The sequence below is a fragment of the Malus sylvestris genome, chromosome 8 (genome assembly GCF_916048215.2).
Source record: "Malus sylvestris chromosome 8, drMalSylv7.2, whole genome shotgun sequence".
Taxonomy (NCBI): Eukaryota; Viridiplantae; Streptophyta; class Magnoliopsida; order Rosales; family Rosaceae; genus Malus; species Malus sylvestris.
The window spans coordinates 18,888,359-18,904,797 of record NC_062267.1 but is presented as its reverse complement, the minus strand read 5'-3'; the positions used below and the strand labels follow the sequence as shown (position 1 = coordinate 18,904,797).

Here is a 16,439-nt window from a genome sequence, read left to right as displayed (position 1 = left end):
CTTGGGGGACTACATTATGTACCATATATTGGGCCTCAACTGGGCCTCATGAAAAATACTTGGGGGACTCTAGCCCATTATTTATGTATTGAGGAACGAGCCCTTATTCTATAAAAATGACTCCCTCACCATCATTAAAGAGCATCAACTTTAGCCCATTATTTTTATATTGAGGAGCGAGCCCTTATTTTATAAAAGGGACTCCCTCACCATCATTAGAGAGCATCAACTCTAGCCCATTATTTTTATATTGAGGAGCGAACCCTTATTTTATAAAAGGGACTCCCTCACAATCATTAGAGAGCATCAACTCTAGTCCATTATTCATGTATTGAGGAGCGAGCCCTTATTCTATAAAAGGGACTCCCTCACCTTCAAACGCCACAAGCCGAGCCAACCAAGGCAACATAAGCCACAAGCAGAGCAGCCTCGCAATATATGCTACTTCTAGTTGAGCATCATTTCAAATTGGGCACCGCCTCATATCGAGTATCAGTTCTAGACAACATCTAGTTACTTCAGCCCACACATGGATTGAATTTCAAGTCTCTAGCTAAAAGACTCTCTTGACTGAAGACTTGGGGGACTACTGTTTATACCATACTTAGGGCCTCTGTATTTAGATCTCGTATAAATACCTGGGGGACTTAAGTGTAATTATGTAATAGAGGAAGGGGCAAATATGTAATAAGTGAGGAGCCCTTATTCTATAAAAGGACTTCTCACTTTCCTCATTGAGAAAGGCCATTTCTTAAGCCTCCTCACATCCCCTAAGCTCTAAGCTCTCTCATGTTCTCTCCCTCTTCAACATCTCAGAGAAATAAAATAATCAGTGTGGACGTAGCCCAAACATTGGGGTGAACCACAATACATCTTATGTTATTTACCTTCTTGCAGATTCACGGTCGGATTTACGTTGTTCCAAGACCCCTTTGGTTTTGTGCATCAACAGATTTATTAGATTAGATGTTAAATTAGGAAGCCAACGATGTTCAAATCATTATGGTAGAGGGCCACTTACCCCATGTGCCCCATTAGTTTGTTTGTTTGTTTCCATCAACTTTCAATCCTTTTAACTTTATGCTTCATTCACTTTCCCTTTCAATAATCTTTAACCAAAAGAAAAAAAAGTTTAGCAATGCTCTTCAACTTTGGATCTTATTTCGGTTTGCAAAAAGTTTCAATTTGGGTTTCAATCCTCTTAAACTTCATCTGTGAGTCTTTCTGGCCTCTGGAAGTGGGGATTGTTGTGGTGCCACCTATTGATCACTTTAATTCTACATAATATATATATACCCCCAACGGTCAATTCTATCAAAGTTTTCTTTAATTTCATCACGTGCAATGCACATGTCCAACTTTTAATGCATATATGCCAACAAAATGCCACAGTTACAAGGTAGAATAGTAAATGTTTAAGATTATGATAATTTAAGCTTGAGAAAAATAAAAAGGATAACTTACACATCAACAACAAATTTAAAAGCTTCATTGTACCAAATGGCCACAAATAACGCTTTACTTGATAGAAAAATTGACTAACCTAACCGAAAGGTGTACGGGAAAACCGTACTATTGGCACGAATTAAAAGTTTAGAGGGAGCAAACTTAAAAGAATTTTTTTTTTTAAATTAAATTTTTTTTAATTTTTTTCTAAAAAGGGACTAGAAATGAGAATATTGGCACAAATTAAAATTTAAAGAAGCATTTCAGCCTCCCCAAATCACATGATGGTGGTTAGGAAGAGGCTGAAATGTCTCTATGAGTCTTTTTGGTATCTAGAAAAATAAACTACCGTAACGAAACCACTTGCTAGTCTTTTTTAAAAAAAAAGAAATAAAGTTCAGATAATAAAACGTCACAAGACATAATTAAATTAAGGAGGTATTGATTTTTCTCATGTCTTCCAACCCTCTTGTCGATCTTGTTAGCAACTGTTGAGTGACCTACATCTTGATACGCAAAAAATGTAAACCAATTTGTAGAAAACGAGGCATGAATGAGAGGTCTTGGAGATAGAGATTTGCATAATTGTCCCAGAAAATCTTCACAGAGAGAACAAACGAGTCCATTTTTTTCACATAATTCTCATAGCTTTCCAAGGAAATTTGGAATATCAAGGCCTTGACTACACATTTGTAGTGAAAACAATCTTCTTGGAGAAAGGTTATGCACCCACACCGTGGCTTTCTTCCAAGATGTGATATGACGAAAAAACAGCTAGGTAATCTTGTTGAGAAGTTCTTGTGTCCGGTGGTCAAATTAAGTGAACTGTTCATCTCAGTCATAAGAGTGGGATTTTTGGATTGAAATTCATACAATACATGTATAGAATCAAGTGATACTTAAAAGAGTAAACTGTTGATTTATCCTTGAACTTTTACTTTAGTTTTTAATTTCCCTCATAAACTTTTCAATTGGAAAATTAAGGAAACTAATTTTTTTGACCGATTTCCCATGTTGTTTGGTTTTAATTCATTCTATCCAAATTATTGTTAAATGGAAGCATGTACACAACATATGAGGGTAGTTCGGTTGCTTTGTTTTTTAAAATAATTGAAAACCTTAGATTTCTAAAATGTTGACCTATTATATAGCTTTTGTGTTTGAAGGTTTGGCGAAGTGACGCTTTTGTCCTCAAAGGAGTCACATGGTGTCTACGTGATACGAGTTAATGTTAATTTGGATGGAATTTGTGGAAAGCTAACACTAGGTTGGAAATCAATATAAAGAAAAGTTTAAGTTCTTGAGTTTCTAATTGAAAAGTTAAGTGAAAGTTCAAAAGAGAAATCAGTAGTTACTCTGTTTAAAATACAAAACAACTCGTTTGTTTACAAATGAGTCGAATAGTATATATCTGATCTAATTGTTGCACGCAAAAATTTCTCCATTTTATAACTTTTCTTTGAGCACCTACAAACTACCTATAAAAACCTACTTTTGCAATTGCAATCTCACGACTTTAGCTTACATCTTATCTATGCCTTTATAAAGTTGGGAAAGAAATCAAGTGGGAGTCGCACTTTTTGACTTAAAAGTCACATGGCAGTGACCAACTCCGCATCCCCAATCCAAGCGTTTTCGATAGGCTTTCGGGGTTTGGTTTGTCAAATTCTAGGCATTTAGTCTTCCACTTTTAGGAAGATTAGCCATAAATATATATCATACTAATCAACTCAACGTGTGGGCTCTCAGTTCAGTTGACACCACTCCTCCATACTTTTTCTTTTTCCTCTTGGCAGTAGAACGGGTCTATCTATGCAACAAGGCTAATTCACAATGCTTTTGCTAGAGATTTTAGCTTTAGTAATTGAATTGTGAAAAAAAAGGAAGCATTCAATCCAAAACTTCGTTCAACTTTACTTTTTTTTTTGTTGGGTAAAACTATATATTTGTTAGATTAGATGTTAAATCAAAGCGTCATGGTTCAAGATCAACACTTTTCTCCACTACCATAGTAGAGGGTCACCTGCATAGAATATTAAATATATATATATATATATATATATATATATATATATATATATATATTGAACAAACGATATTATCTACATTAAGGGGAAGAGAGTGGGTTAAACCTCATACAGTGAAAAAGAATACCACTAAACTGTAGTATTAAATGACATATTATTATGGGACACTTTGGATGCGGTCCCTATCTATCAATATTCTTTGATTGAAACCTTGTTAGTTTTTAGTTTTTGATTGAGGTCCCTGATATTAATGTAATAATGTAAGTTACTATATTTTTTTAATTAAAAATTAAAAATTGAAAATTTTAATTGTTTATATTAATGAGATTTTAAATAAAACCCATAATTTATGGGATTAAAAATAATAAAATATAAATTATTCTCTCTATTATATTGTGTGTGTGTGTGTGTATATACACATATGTATGGGTACATTAACCAAAATTAACAAAAAAAGTTATTGTACCAAAACATGGATACATTCTCAAATCAACGAAAAAGAATGTACCCATATAAGTTTAAACATGGATTAAAAAATTTGAATGAATTTTATATTAAAAAATGGTACATTTTACATATAACAAATTGATATATTTGAGAATGGGTACATTTAAGATTAAAAAAATTGAAAAATTATATGAATGGGTACATTTAAGATTAAAAAATTGAGAATCTTTTTATATATAAAAAAAAAACTAATAGGTACAAACTTAATTTAATTTAATTTTTTATTATTTTGGAAATGTTTGAATTGAAAATTAATTAGAAGTTTAATAGAGGTGTAAGTATTAAACCCTAAATTAATTACTAATTTTTATATTAAAAAAATTATATAATAAACATGTAAATTCATTATCACATTAATGCTAGGGACTTGAATCAAAATTTAAGAACTAATAAGGTGTTAATCAATGAACAGTAAAAACTAGGGACCGGATACTAATTTTTCCTATTATTATCTACTTAAAAGCAATAAAATGCACGTAGACATGGTTGGTTTAGGAATCGAATAGACCTTTTGGGGTTTGAGATGTGAATTTCACAATTTGAGTTTGTGAAACTAGTAGCGTAAATCCAACCCAATCTAACTAGAGCTTATTAGATTGGATTTGATTTGGTATATTTATGAAAATTTATTGAAATATCAAGTGAATCTCATCATATCTAATTATTCATGATGTTTTATTATAATATTTTCATATTTAGTTTGCAAGGATTCTTATGGAGTCGAGTTGTCACAGCCCGTCCCGAATTATTATTATCGGTGATGTGAAATGACGGTTTTATCCTTGGACGTTAAATGATGTATGTGAGTTATTATTGGGTTAAATTGTTTTAGATTGGTGACCCAATTAGAACTAAGACTTTTCTTAGTGTTGATTGGTGGCTTTTGGACCACACACACCCATCATTTTCTCTCTCCTTCCCGTGCTCTCTCTTTCTCACAGACTCTCACACTCTCTCTCTTTCCCTTCTTCGTACGGACCAACCCAGAAACCCTCTCAAACCTTGTAGATCGAAGGTTTTAAGATCATCATTGTGTTTGTGAAGCTCAGACGAATCGATTGGTACCATTTTTAGGTAAGGGAACCTTCGATTTCACGTGGAAACCTTAGCTCCGATTTTGGTCACTGTTCATGTGGACGTGAAATCTTGTGTTTTAGGGAATTTTAAGGACATAGGAAGCTTTAGGACGTCCTTGTGAGGCTTGGAGAAGAAAAATGTAGTGAATTGGACGTCGGAGGACTAAGATCGAAGCACTACAAGTTTGGCCAGAATTATCGAGCTTGCTCAGGCGTGATTCAGTGGTTTTCGAGGCTTCAAACAGGTATAACATCGTTCCTCTCATCTCCAGCTTTCCAATGGTTCAAGTTTCATGAAAAATGGTGAAGAAACTAGGAAGAATAAGCATTTTAAAGATTTACTCAGAAATCGGTGAAGTCGCCAGCGTCTGGTGACTCGTCGGAGAAGAAGGTGGCATATGCCATCAGTTTTGATTGAATATGCTAGTGGCGTTAGCTGATGCCGTTAAGAATCTAACAGAATATGATGGGAGTTAACGGAATATTCCTAACGGCGTTAACTAACGCCATCAGCGTGCCTGGCATGTGCCCGCGCGTGGGCGGCGCGTCTGGCCGTGCCTTGGCCGGCACTTGGGTGGTCGAAAAAATATTTTAAAAATTTAGGAATGATCCTGAGGTTGTTTATGTCATTGTGGTATGTTCAAATACCAAAATTGAGCATTGTATGAGAAGTTATTAGCTAGTTTTGTGTATGTGCTCTAAAATAACGTTTTTTATAGTTAATTCGCATATAGGTGAGACTTATCCCGAGGACAAGCGCGTTCAAGGGCGACTCGGGGGCTACGACCCTTCGACATACCAGTGAGTGGGTTTTTGGTTTTCAGTATATATTTATATACTTGATATTTTCCCAGAAATATGTGTTTAAATGAAAGTATGCCTTAAATGCCATGCATATGAATTTATATTTCGTATATGAATTGGTATATGATGCATTATATATAATTGTGGTGCTGTGGACGCTTAGGTAAGCTCAGGTGAGTTATGTTTGGTTATGTGAATTATCAATGATGCGATATGTGATTGAACAATGTTGAGCTCTAAAACTGCACCTAGGGTGATTGTGATTTAGCCAGAGATATGGCACATGCCTGTTTATTATGTCACCTCCCGCACCATATGCTCATATTGGATCCAATTTAGGTGCACAATCCTATCGTATAGACCATTTTAGGTGGTTCCGACTCGTAAGTGACTAGCGATTTATCGCCAACTATTATGTGAGAGTAGTATTGAGCATGATTATTTTACACCCATTATGGTCGTACAAACCTTTTCATTTGGTTTCAACTCTTGTATAGTATAGTGCCGTATAGGTCATTGTATTGACTCCGGCTAGATTGAGTTTTGAGCTATGAATTCAGCCGTACAGACTATTGCAGGGGTTCCGGCTAACATGTTATATTTATATGAAAATATTCTTACCTGAATTGTTTACTCTGTTATATCTTGGCATGACATACATATGAATATGATTATATGAAGCATGATTTGAATTGATATAATTTCATATATATTTATGTATATGCATATATCTTGATTCTGGGAAAAATTATACATGTTTTACAGCGAGGGGTTAGATATGTTGATAAATGAAATGGTTTTGTAAAACATTTGTTTTTGCCCACTCACGTTTCCTGTTTTGCGCCCCTCCAGGCTTTAGGTAAACTTGTTGTAGGTGGCATTGAGGATTTTGGCGGTTCTGACATATCTAAATAATAGTAAAACATTCCTAGTACTGTATAACTCTGTCCTACTGGACTGCACCTAGACTTATTATGCTCTGATTAGGAGTATTTACTTTTGTAACTGACTCCTAACACTTCCTGTTTTCTAGTGCACTCTAGTAGTTTCGGTTTATAAATATTCGTATATTGCTTATTTTAATTGCTTCCACATTGTGCACATGGCTACGTCACCCTCACGTGATGGCCAACATGCCTTGATTTAGATCGGGGTGTGTCACGAGTTCTTCATAATATATTTGTGTAATGCTCTTTTTTCAACGAATGAAATATCGTACTCTTTCTAAGAAAACATATTAGTTCATCCCATTTTCTTTCTTTTTTTTTTCTTTCCAATTCACGACTTTTCTCGTTTCAATTAAATAACCAAATCATAATATTCAAACTCCAATTTATCAGTCCAATGTTAAAACCTAAATTTTTTAACTCAAATTTAACCATAAACTTTTTTTTATCTAATAGTTATGGGTTAAAATTTTTACCTGAGATTATTAAAGAATAAATTTAGGCTAACTTTTTTTTAAATTAATTTTTTTAGTAACTTTATCAAATAAAATTTATGTGGATTATCATAATGTATTTTTATGAGTATTTTAACCTAAAATATTTAGATTCTGAAAAAATTGAAAATTCACTAAACTGACTCCATGAAACATATATTTATAGAGTTTTTGGGTGAATTTTGATTTAAATATATTTTTTTAATTGTTTTAGCCATTGGATTCAATTTTGGGCCGTTAGATCTTTCTTGTAATGTTAGATTTGACCATATTCGATATCATTTGTTGAATTTAATGCATTTAAAAATTTAAAATTACCAAAATTTAAAATTTTAACCCAAAACTTATTTTAGACCCAACAATTGAAGAAGGATTGGGTTAGTTTAAAACCTAAATTTTGGTTGGTCAGCCTTTTAATCATGGCCTAAATTTTGAGTTAAATTTGTCCAAATCTTAGGTTTTAACCTAAAATTTATTTTAGACCCAATCATTAGAGTTTAAAACCTAAATTTTAGATTTTAACTTAAAGGTTGGAGATGGTCTGTAGCATACATTCAATTCTAAATATTATATTGGCCAAAATGGATTTGTGGGCCAACCTCGTGATCACCTCCGTTAATCTAAAAATTTTCCGGACTATAATGCCTTCCTACACACACATTACACGCACAAACAGTTATTCTTCTCCCACACTTCTCCCACACTTCTCCCACAAACACAGAAAAACACAAGACAACACAACACAGAAGACACAACCTATTCTTTCTTTCCAGGTCACAAATTTTTCTCACTTTTTCGGTTCTTCCCCTTCTTTTTCCACCTTTCTCATCAACTCCCTCAAACCCTAATTCTAACATGAATGGGTACAAAGAAGACACCTCCTTTTGCTATTTCCACCCCAAAGAGCTGGTTGTGGGGGTCTGCTCCCTCTGCCTGACTGAGAGGCTTCTAATCTTGGCTTCCAAAAAAGGCCACCACCACCACCGCCACCATGTCTCATCCGTCGGAAGCGGCAGTGCCCATAAAAACCCAAATGGTATGCACAAGAAGGCACCCATTAGCCTCCCCAAGATCTTTGCTTTCAGCTCTCTCCTCAGTCGGCAGGGGAAACCAGACGACGGCTCAGATCAAGAGGCTTCCACCAGCCAAGAAGGTAAGTTATTTTTCTAGTGGGTGAGTGCTAAATTTGTTATCTTTTTCACTTTTTCCAGCTTTTAGTGGTAAAAATTATGGGTTTGTGGTGATATAAACAATGTTGAAGGCCAAGCATTGTGCTTTGATGTTGTATGTGTGTATTTGTTTCTTTGTTTGTTGTGGGTCTGGTTGAATATGTTGCGTAATTAGTTGCTTTTTGGGTAATAATGACAAAATTATGGTCAAAGTTTAAATAAAATGGCAGATTTGCGAAGCAAGATTTCATTTTCTATACCTTAAGTATATGGGGTTTTCAAGTTTTCAAGACCAATGACAGCATGAAAAAGAAAATCCAGTTGAAAGATTGCAAAAAATGATTTAGGGTTTAGGGATTTATTCATGAAGAAGCATCTTTTTCTGTTTTTGGGGTTCATGGAATTGTCTAATCAATTTAATTTAATTAGGAATTGTTTCCAATTTTGTGAAGAAACTGTTATTAAAAAACTACATGCAGATCAGTTTTGACAATTACCTAAAAAAGCTTCATCCTTCTGAACCAAGTTGCATTTTTTTTTTTTGAATTAAATGGATGTTATCTTTATGAGATTTTTTTTTTTAACAAACGATATTATCTACGCTAAGAAGGAGGGCGTGGCTTAGCCTCATAATGGGCTAGCAATAATGTGGTTCAAATTCACCTTTGGTGATAATCGAACCTAATACCTCTTACTTACAAATGAGGAGGAATATCATTGAAGTACTAAGTGACACCTTTATGAGATTTTGTGCATTTACATTTGGTTCACTTGAAAAATAAGTGAGGGAGGGTCACCACTAGTCCTCCAAATCAATATTGGTATTGGAAAACATCCCTCTTTAGAAATATTTTAAACATCACCATACTTCCATTATTATAAGCAACTTAATTAAAGACCAAAATCCAAAAGGTAGCATGATCATTTGACATCACCTTATGTTTTAGTTCTAAGTTTCTAACTAACAATCGTTTTCCATCCATCCCAACCAACTAATGATAATAATAATAATGAAAGTAAAGTTTGGAGGGGATGAAAACACAGTTGCTACATTTGACTAACATTTTCTGTTTGCTTATATTCTCATAAGTTAATATCATGATCATTAGCCCATTTTGAATGAAACCATATATAATTAACTCCAAACCTTAAATTCGCGTTAATTACGTTCTTTTGATTGAATTACATTTGCTTTTACTTGGTCATCAACCCTTGGAGCCTTAACTGAAAATGATGGGAGTACCGTGTGGTTGCGTATGATTGCTCGTATTTGGGGTTTTAAGGCCCCGAACTCAATGAGATAGTCGGTCATTGGGGGTTTTCTCACCACTGAAAAGGATTGTAAAGAATGTGCATGTCTGAATTTTCTTGGCAACCATGATCACTTATTCGCAATGTCAATTGCTTTTGCAGACTCATTCATATCAATCAAGTTTGAAGACAATGGAGTGGCCTCATGGGAAAAGAACAAAGTGTCTAAGGTCTCTCTAGATCATTGCAACATGTCCTGGAATAACAACCTGAGCAAGGAAGCCAAGGAAACAAAGGAGGCAAAGGATAGCAAGAGCGTGATAGAGCACGGGAAATCCCACATCCCGCTCAGGTGGCGGAAGAGGATTGGTCACTTGGCCCAGCTCATCAGATGGAAGAGGTCGAACAAGGGCAGTGTGTGTCATGTCGGCAACAAGGCGGAGGGAGTCAAGGTAAGGAAGGGTTGGATAAGAAACCTGACAAAGAGGAGAGGGGCCATGGAATAATGGGGGTTTGTTTGTGCAGAAAGTGACACAGGTCTTTGCCTCCACCATGCTCATTTGTGGGTAGAAGCTCCAATCCATAAAGTACAAAACCCTAAGAAAGTGCTATTGTTATCTGGACTTCAACTCTTTGGGGCTTCTTTTTTCTTTTGGTTTTCTTTCATTTCTTCAAAGGAGTACAGGCTGTAAAAGGAGGGATCTTGGTGCTTTGGTTTCACACTGTTATAGAAAAAGATGAAATTTAATTTTGTAAAAGTTCAACTCCCATTACCAAACATTTTGTAAAGCAAGACCCATGTTAGGTTCACAAAGTGGGAAACAATGGAGCAGAGGGCCCATTCTTCTGCATCTGGAACTTGTCGAATACTTGTCTTGATGCCTTAGTATCATCTTGTTCCCTCCAATAAAGAACTAAAGATGGAAGTTGTTTTTTTGTACAAGCGATATTAATGGAGGGGGAATTGATCACAGGACTTTGGGTCCAAGAGTATACAGGAATTCGTGTGCAAGAGTAAACTTTCGTAAGAGTCTTTGAGCTACAAGGCCATTGTGAAACTCAAGCTGGAATTTTGAGTCAACATTGTATTATAGAGTTGACATATCGACAAATTTCATTATTGTTGTGATGACTGCCATGCCGTGAGGTTTTCCTAGGCGATGATTTCTATTTGCATTCCTGTCTCTTAGAAAGAGCTACTAAACGATCAGGTGCAAGTAGCTTGACCGCCTTACTCGTCAATGAAACACAAATTGGAGACATATTGGCCTACATTCCAACCAATGTGATCTCCATTACCGATGGACAAATTAGTTAAAGAGAAAAAAAAAATAGAAATATCTTTTGAAGAGAAAAACTTCTCGATTCAACTGTTATTGCATCTGACTAATGTTTTTTTTTTTTTGGTTTCTTTGAAGATTTATCACTAATATTTTCAATTGTCGTGGAACTAAACTAATTAAGTATGGCTTTAATAAACATGTTCTTAATGATGAATTAAAAATGTTGTTAGTGAGTCTTAGCTAGTCCTCCCATGTGCAAGTCATCATCCATGTGATGTACCTGGCAATAAGGACTAGGCCAAATTTCTTCACTTGTCTCCTCCGTTGGTTCAATTCGTCCCAAGTTTATGGCTTGCTCAAAGCAATGGACCATTGATCCTTGTTTTAGAGTTAGGACCACATTGTAGGTTTTCAAAAGTTTCCCTAGTGGTGGTCCTGTGGTGGTGGATGTGATATTTCTGAAATCATAGAAACAACAAGATATTAGGATTATAGATTTGATAAGCTAAATTTTACAATAAACCAATTATAGTTTATTTATCTGTAGAATACGAAAGACATGGTTCATGTAAATGACCAAGGAGTCTTCTACTTTCAACAAGCATAACTGTTCCAGTAATAATACAGTTTGCTCAAAATAGAACGTGTGTTTTGTGAAAGTAAGGACACCCTTAATATAGTGATTACAGTTTCCTTCAATCCTGCCCACCAAGGAAAGTACACTATATCTTACTGAATTAGGGTTTTCAAAAGTCAACTTATGCTACTAAGGTTCCATTATCTTTGCTATTCAGTGTTCAATCACAATGAAGGACAAATAACTTGCCTCACAAATTACTTGTCTCCCTTCAACTAATGCCAAAGCCTTTTGTGATAAAACCTCACATCTAATAGATTGTGCAGGTGATAACTACCAAGTTAGGGATAATATCGGTGTTTTTGAAAGTGGACCTTTGACTAATCTCTCTGATAATTTCTACAAGTGCATCAAACATAACTATTTGTAGGTGTTACAATCTGTCACTCTCAAAGTTATAACTATTTGTACTTCCTTAATCTTTACTCCTTGTATGTATTATTACAGCAAATAAATTACAAAAAATAATTAAACCAATACAAATAATACAAAGTTTCACTTGGTAAATTTTACATCTGGATTTCTCATATACTTGAGCCACATATTAGCCATCATTCTTGATGAAATGCTCCACAACAAATCCTGACCTTTGGATGCCACATGATGTTTGCCCTTCTTCCTCGCACCAGCTTTCGCCAATCCATAAGAAATTAGCCACTGCATTGCAGTTAGCCTTTGCCTCTCACTGTCCCACGCATTCCTCTTTCCCCCTTTTGTCCTCACTTTCAATCCTCCCACATGCATGCTTGTCACCCTGAATCTCTTCTCCTCCTCATTGACGGCGCCATCAGCTCTCGTTGCGTAAATAAGCGCTATCATAGGGCCTCCAACCGCCTCATATCGCCTTAAGGGATCCCTCAGCTGAACAATCACAGCCAGTGTAATTGTCTCCGGCTGGTTTTCGTCTTGTAAACCTTCTGAACTTGCCAGGCTGTGGTTTTTGATCCAATCCTCGAGCGATATTGAAGAAGCGAGAGGGTGGTTTTGAAGTACTTTTGCACCACTTGAATTTGTGAAACTATTGTTCGTTGGTGAAACTTCAAATGGGGCTTCTTCCTCAGCCATTTCAGCTTGAATTTTCAAAGCTTCGAGTGCCATGGCCTCGATTTTCTGCATGGAAAAGGCTAGAATCTCCTCTAGTGTCAAAGGGTTCTCGTTCACATTCCAAATCCCGGTCGAAATCCTCTCCTTCCTGCCTGTGCTCAATGTATTTGCCATGGTTTTAACAGCAGCAATTGTTCTTGCAGCGCTCGAGCTAGCACCTTCTTTGTTCCTTCCTTGAATGATTGCAGACGCAATGCCTTCAAAAGCAATCTGCTCCGCAGTTTTATCCATCAATTCATCCAATGCCATCAGATTCATAATCTGGGAGTTCAGCTCATCAAGTCCAATACCTGCAATCCTTTGAAACAATTCAAATCCACTCATGGACTGATCCCATGGCAGAACAAACGGCTTTGATATCTGCATGGCAAGTTTTGGAGTGTCTTTCCTTGCTACCAAAGTATCAAAAGGATTCATGGATGCCAAATATCCTCCATCGCGGGTTTGAACCACACTCCCTAAGCTCTTTCCGAGATCAGGAAGGTAAACTGCTGCTGCTTCACCCTCACCAGATTCCTCTGCCCCTTCAAGGGCAAAAGGTGGAACATCACTTTGATTCAATTTGTATTCGTTTAGGATCTCCTCCTCCTCAAGCATTTGAAGAAACTCCTTTGTCACATTTTCTTCATCTGCCTCCAATTTTTGTGATTTGATATCTTCATCCTCTTCATCTTTTTCGTCGATTTTTTCTTTCCCCATCAAAGACTCAAGAGCCTTAATCTGCTGAGCAATTGAATCAAGTTCTGTCAATCTTGTTGTATGAACATGGTCTTGCACAATTTCCTTCACAACCTCACTTGATGTTGCTGATTTTTCGCCAACAGACTTTTCGGATTGCTCCTCCCCATATTCCTTTCCCTTGTCTTGGAATTCAACTCCTTTATCCACTACCTCAAAGTCTGGCAGATCAAGCTCCTCCACCTTTGGCACTTCTGGTTCTTTAGGCTTTTGAGCTGCAGAAGAAGAAGAAGGTGATGATATAGGAACCGGGTTCGGTTCATCAAGGTTGAGTTCATCAATCCCCTGAAGATCAACTGCTTTTCTTGCTTGTGAAGGTGTCCAAGCTTCTCCTCTGCTTGAAAGTTTTGGACTAGGCACACTAAATGATGTTTTCGATTGCTTCCTACCAAAAGAAAATGTGAAATTGTTGGACTTACTAGACTTCAAATCCTCAACCTGACTGTAAATCCCAACTCCTCCATCCTTCTCCATAATCTGAAACCCTAGTTTCAGAGCAAGCTCACCGCCTTTCGCCTTCCCTAACAGTTTAAAACTCGTATCCCATTGTCGAATTCGTTGGCCTTCACGGCTCTTCTCAATGGACTCCTGAATCATCTGACTCAAATCCACAGTACTTCTCCCAAAATCAAGCTCCTCTGCATCAACTGCAAACAAATACACCCAAAAGGGTCTCGGCTCAAACTTTGTCTTTTTTCCATGGGCGGAGCTGCAATAAACATGGCACCGAACGAAAAGGGTCTCTTCGAAATCAGCAGCTCCTTGTGTCACCCTTGACGGCATTGTTTGAACTGCTCCGTCTTTTGTTTCCTTCTTTCTAACGCAGACAGAAAGTCTAAGGCCATTCATTGAAGTTGGAAGGCCTTGTGCAGTGACAACTTCAACAGAAAATAAGCAGCTCAGCTTCTGCATTCCAATGTGAGAAATAGCGCGAACCGGCTTCCAATTCCAGATACCTTTTCTCTCTATGATGGCAGTTGCCTTGTCATCCAAGCTTCTTAGCTCCGGTGAATTATATTTCACGGCCTTCTTGCCTTGATCCTTATGCTCATCTTCCTCATCATTAGTAAGTTTTGGGCGGGAGCGCCATGGGGACAAAGACATCCGCCTTCGCGGTTTGTTATTGAGTCTAATCTCCTCAACACTCGGCGGAACAACTCCATCTTTAGATGGTATGGGAGGAACCGAGCTTCGAGGAAGGACAAGGGAGGCAGTTCTTCGAGTACTAGTGCTCGAAGTGTGGGATGTGTAGAGTGACTCACTCAGTGCTTCGAGTTCTTCCAGGAGCTGAGTGTTCGAATTTCTTCGGCTGCCAGACGAAATTTCAGCTGCCATTGGATAAGAGAAGAAAAATAGTAGGAGGAAATCGGTGCAAAAGGTGGGAACGGATTGAGTTCACATGCATGGAGAGGGAATGGAAGGGGGAAATTAGATAAGGGGATCACGTGGCTTTTGGTTTTTGAGGTGGAGAAACTGCCATGGATTGTGGTGATGAATGTGGGGGATGATTGATGATCCTTCCATAGCCAATGAAATGTGTGAAGGATAAGAGGACAACGCTGGTGTCTGCTTTACCCACGTGGAGCTTTAACTTACATGCAAATAAGACACCGAGGATTTTCGTTTAAATTGAATGCATGGATAATGATAGTGTAACACCTAGGCTTCCTTCCACCGTCACCCATTTGATATTTAGGTATCACGTTTCTTACAGAGATGAATCCTACACATTAAGCAAGTGATTGGGCACAGATTCGACATGGGTGGCTGAAACTATTAATGGGTATGAAAGTTGGTAGACAATTACCATTAACCCTAAATAGGAAACAAAAAGAAGTTACAAGAAGGGATAATTTTGTTTCATCTCTTTTTTATTTTATTTTATTTTTTTAGGAAAATTTTATTTAAACCCATTCAACCTCTTTTTACACCCAACTTAAAATTTTAAATGTTAATTGTCTATTTTACCCAATTGTATAATTACTATTAAGTACAAAATGAAATTAATAATAAAACTCAAATTTAACAATAAACCCAAACACTGTAATTAAACCCTACGATCAAACTTATCTTCCCTTGCCATGTGATTTGAATAAGTTCAATTGTTAATTATGATCAGGTTGCATAATTATTCAGTTTTAATCAAGAATATTTTTCACTAATATTATGGTTGCAGTCAAGGGAGATTTATTAAGAACTATGCTAATTGATACCTTGATTATTATCAGCAAGACAAGTTGCCTGATTATAGCACGAATCCATAATATTGTATGCGGTGTATTATATATAACCACATAGCTTTGCTTGCCAATTGGAAATTGAACTACGCTTAGAGGTGCTTTTGATCAAGCATGAATTAAATTATGGAATTGAAGCATAGAATTTATATAATATTCTTATAGTATTGAAGCATGAAATTTAAAAATCATATAGGAATTGGAATCCTATAATCATATAGGAACGTAAAGAAGCATATATGTAAGGCGTGGTATTATATTATGTATTTTACAGTGGAAACCATGGCACTAAGAAGAATAACAGTTTTGTTCTATTTCAATCTTAGTGTTTTGGTTGAATTGATTTACCATGATCTCAATTTTTGTAAGCATTCTATATTTGTTCTGACCATACTGAAGAGGTCCCTCCGATTAGCAAGCAGAACGAAGTCATCTACCAAAGCAAAATGGTTTGTTTCATTGACTTTGATTTCCATAATGGTTTATGGTATTTTGGTTGATATATATTTGGGTTGATTCCTGAAAGCTTAAATTGGTAATACGATAAAGATATAATTGCGTGATGCGCTAATTATTGTAGAGTATGTACATACATTGATTACCATGTATCGGTTAAGTATGTCATGAATATGGATCCAATTATTATATATTTTGGCAATACGCATCTAAATGGGCATATGCTTATTGAATAAGAACTAATATTATTTTCCATGAATTGT

General features: G+C 36.3%; 2 protein-coding genes across 2 annotated transcripts; one reads left to right on the top strand and one right to left on the bottom strand.

Annotated features, from left to right (window-relative positions):
* The first annotated feature begins 7,967 nt into the window (after positions 1–7,967).
* LOC126633511 (uncharacterized) lies at positions 7,968–10,714 on the top strand. The gene is made up of 2 exons (XM_050304120.1): positions 7,968–8,454; positions 9,884–10,714. Exons 1-2 carry the CDS (start codon positions 8,157–8,159, stop codon positions 10,225–10,227), a joined length of 642 nt encoding a protein of 213 aa, XP_050160077.1. The 5' UTR covers positions 7,968–8,156; the 3' UTR covers positions 10,228–10,714.
* Positions 10,715–12,036: 1,322 nt separating this feature from the next.
* LOC126632435 (protein PLASTID MOVEMENT IMPAIRED 1) lies at positions 12,037–14,976 on the bottom strand. Its single transcript, XM_050302849.1, has one exon. It carries the CDS (start codon positions 14,816–14,818, stop codon positions 12,137–12,139), a length of 2,682 nt encoding a protein of 893 aa, XP_050158806.1. The 5' UTR covers positions 14,819–14,976; the 3' UTR covers positions 12,037–12,136.
* Between the last annotated feature and the right edge of the window lie 1,463 nt (positions 14,977–16,439).

Coding starts and splice junctions, on each gene's coding strand:
- LOC126633511 (XM_050304120.1), top strand. CDS start 8,157: ATGAATGGGTACAAAGAAGACACCTCCTTTTGCTATTTCCACCCCAAA. Junction 8,455..9,883: donor GGCTTCCACCAGCCAAGAAG/GTAAGTTATTTT, acceptor TTGCTTTTGCAG/ACTCATTCATATCAATCAAG.
- LOC126632435 (XM_050302849.1), bottom strand. CDS start 14,818: ATGGCAGCTGAAATTTCGTCTGGCAGCCGAAGAAATTCGAACACTCAG.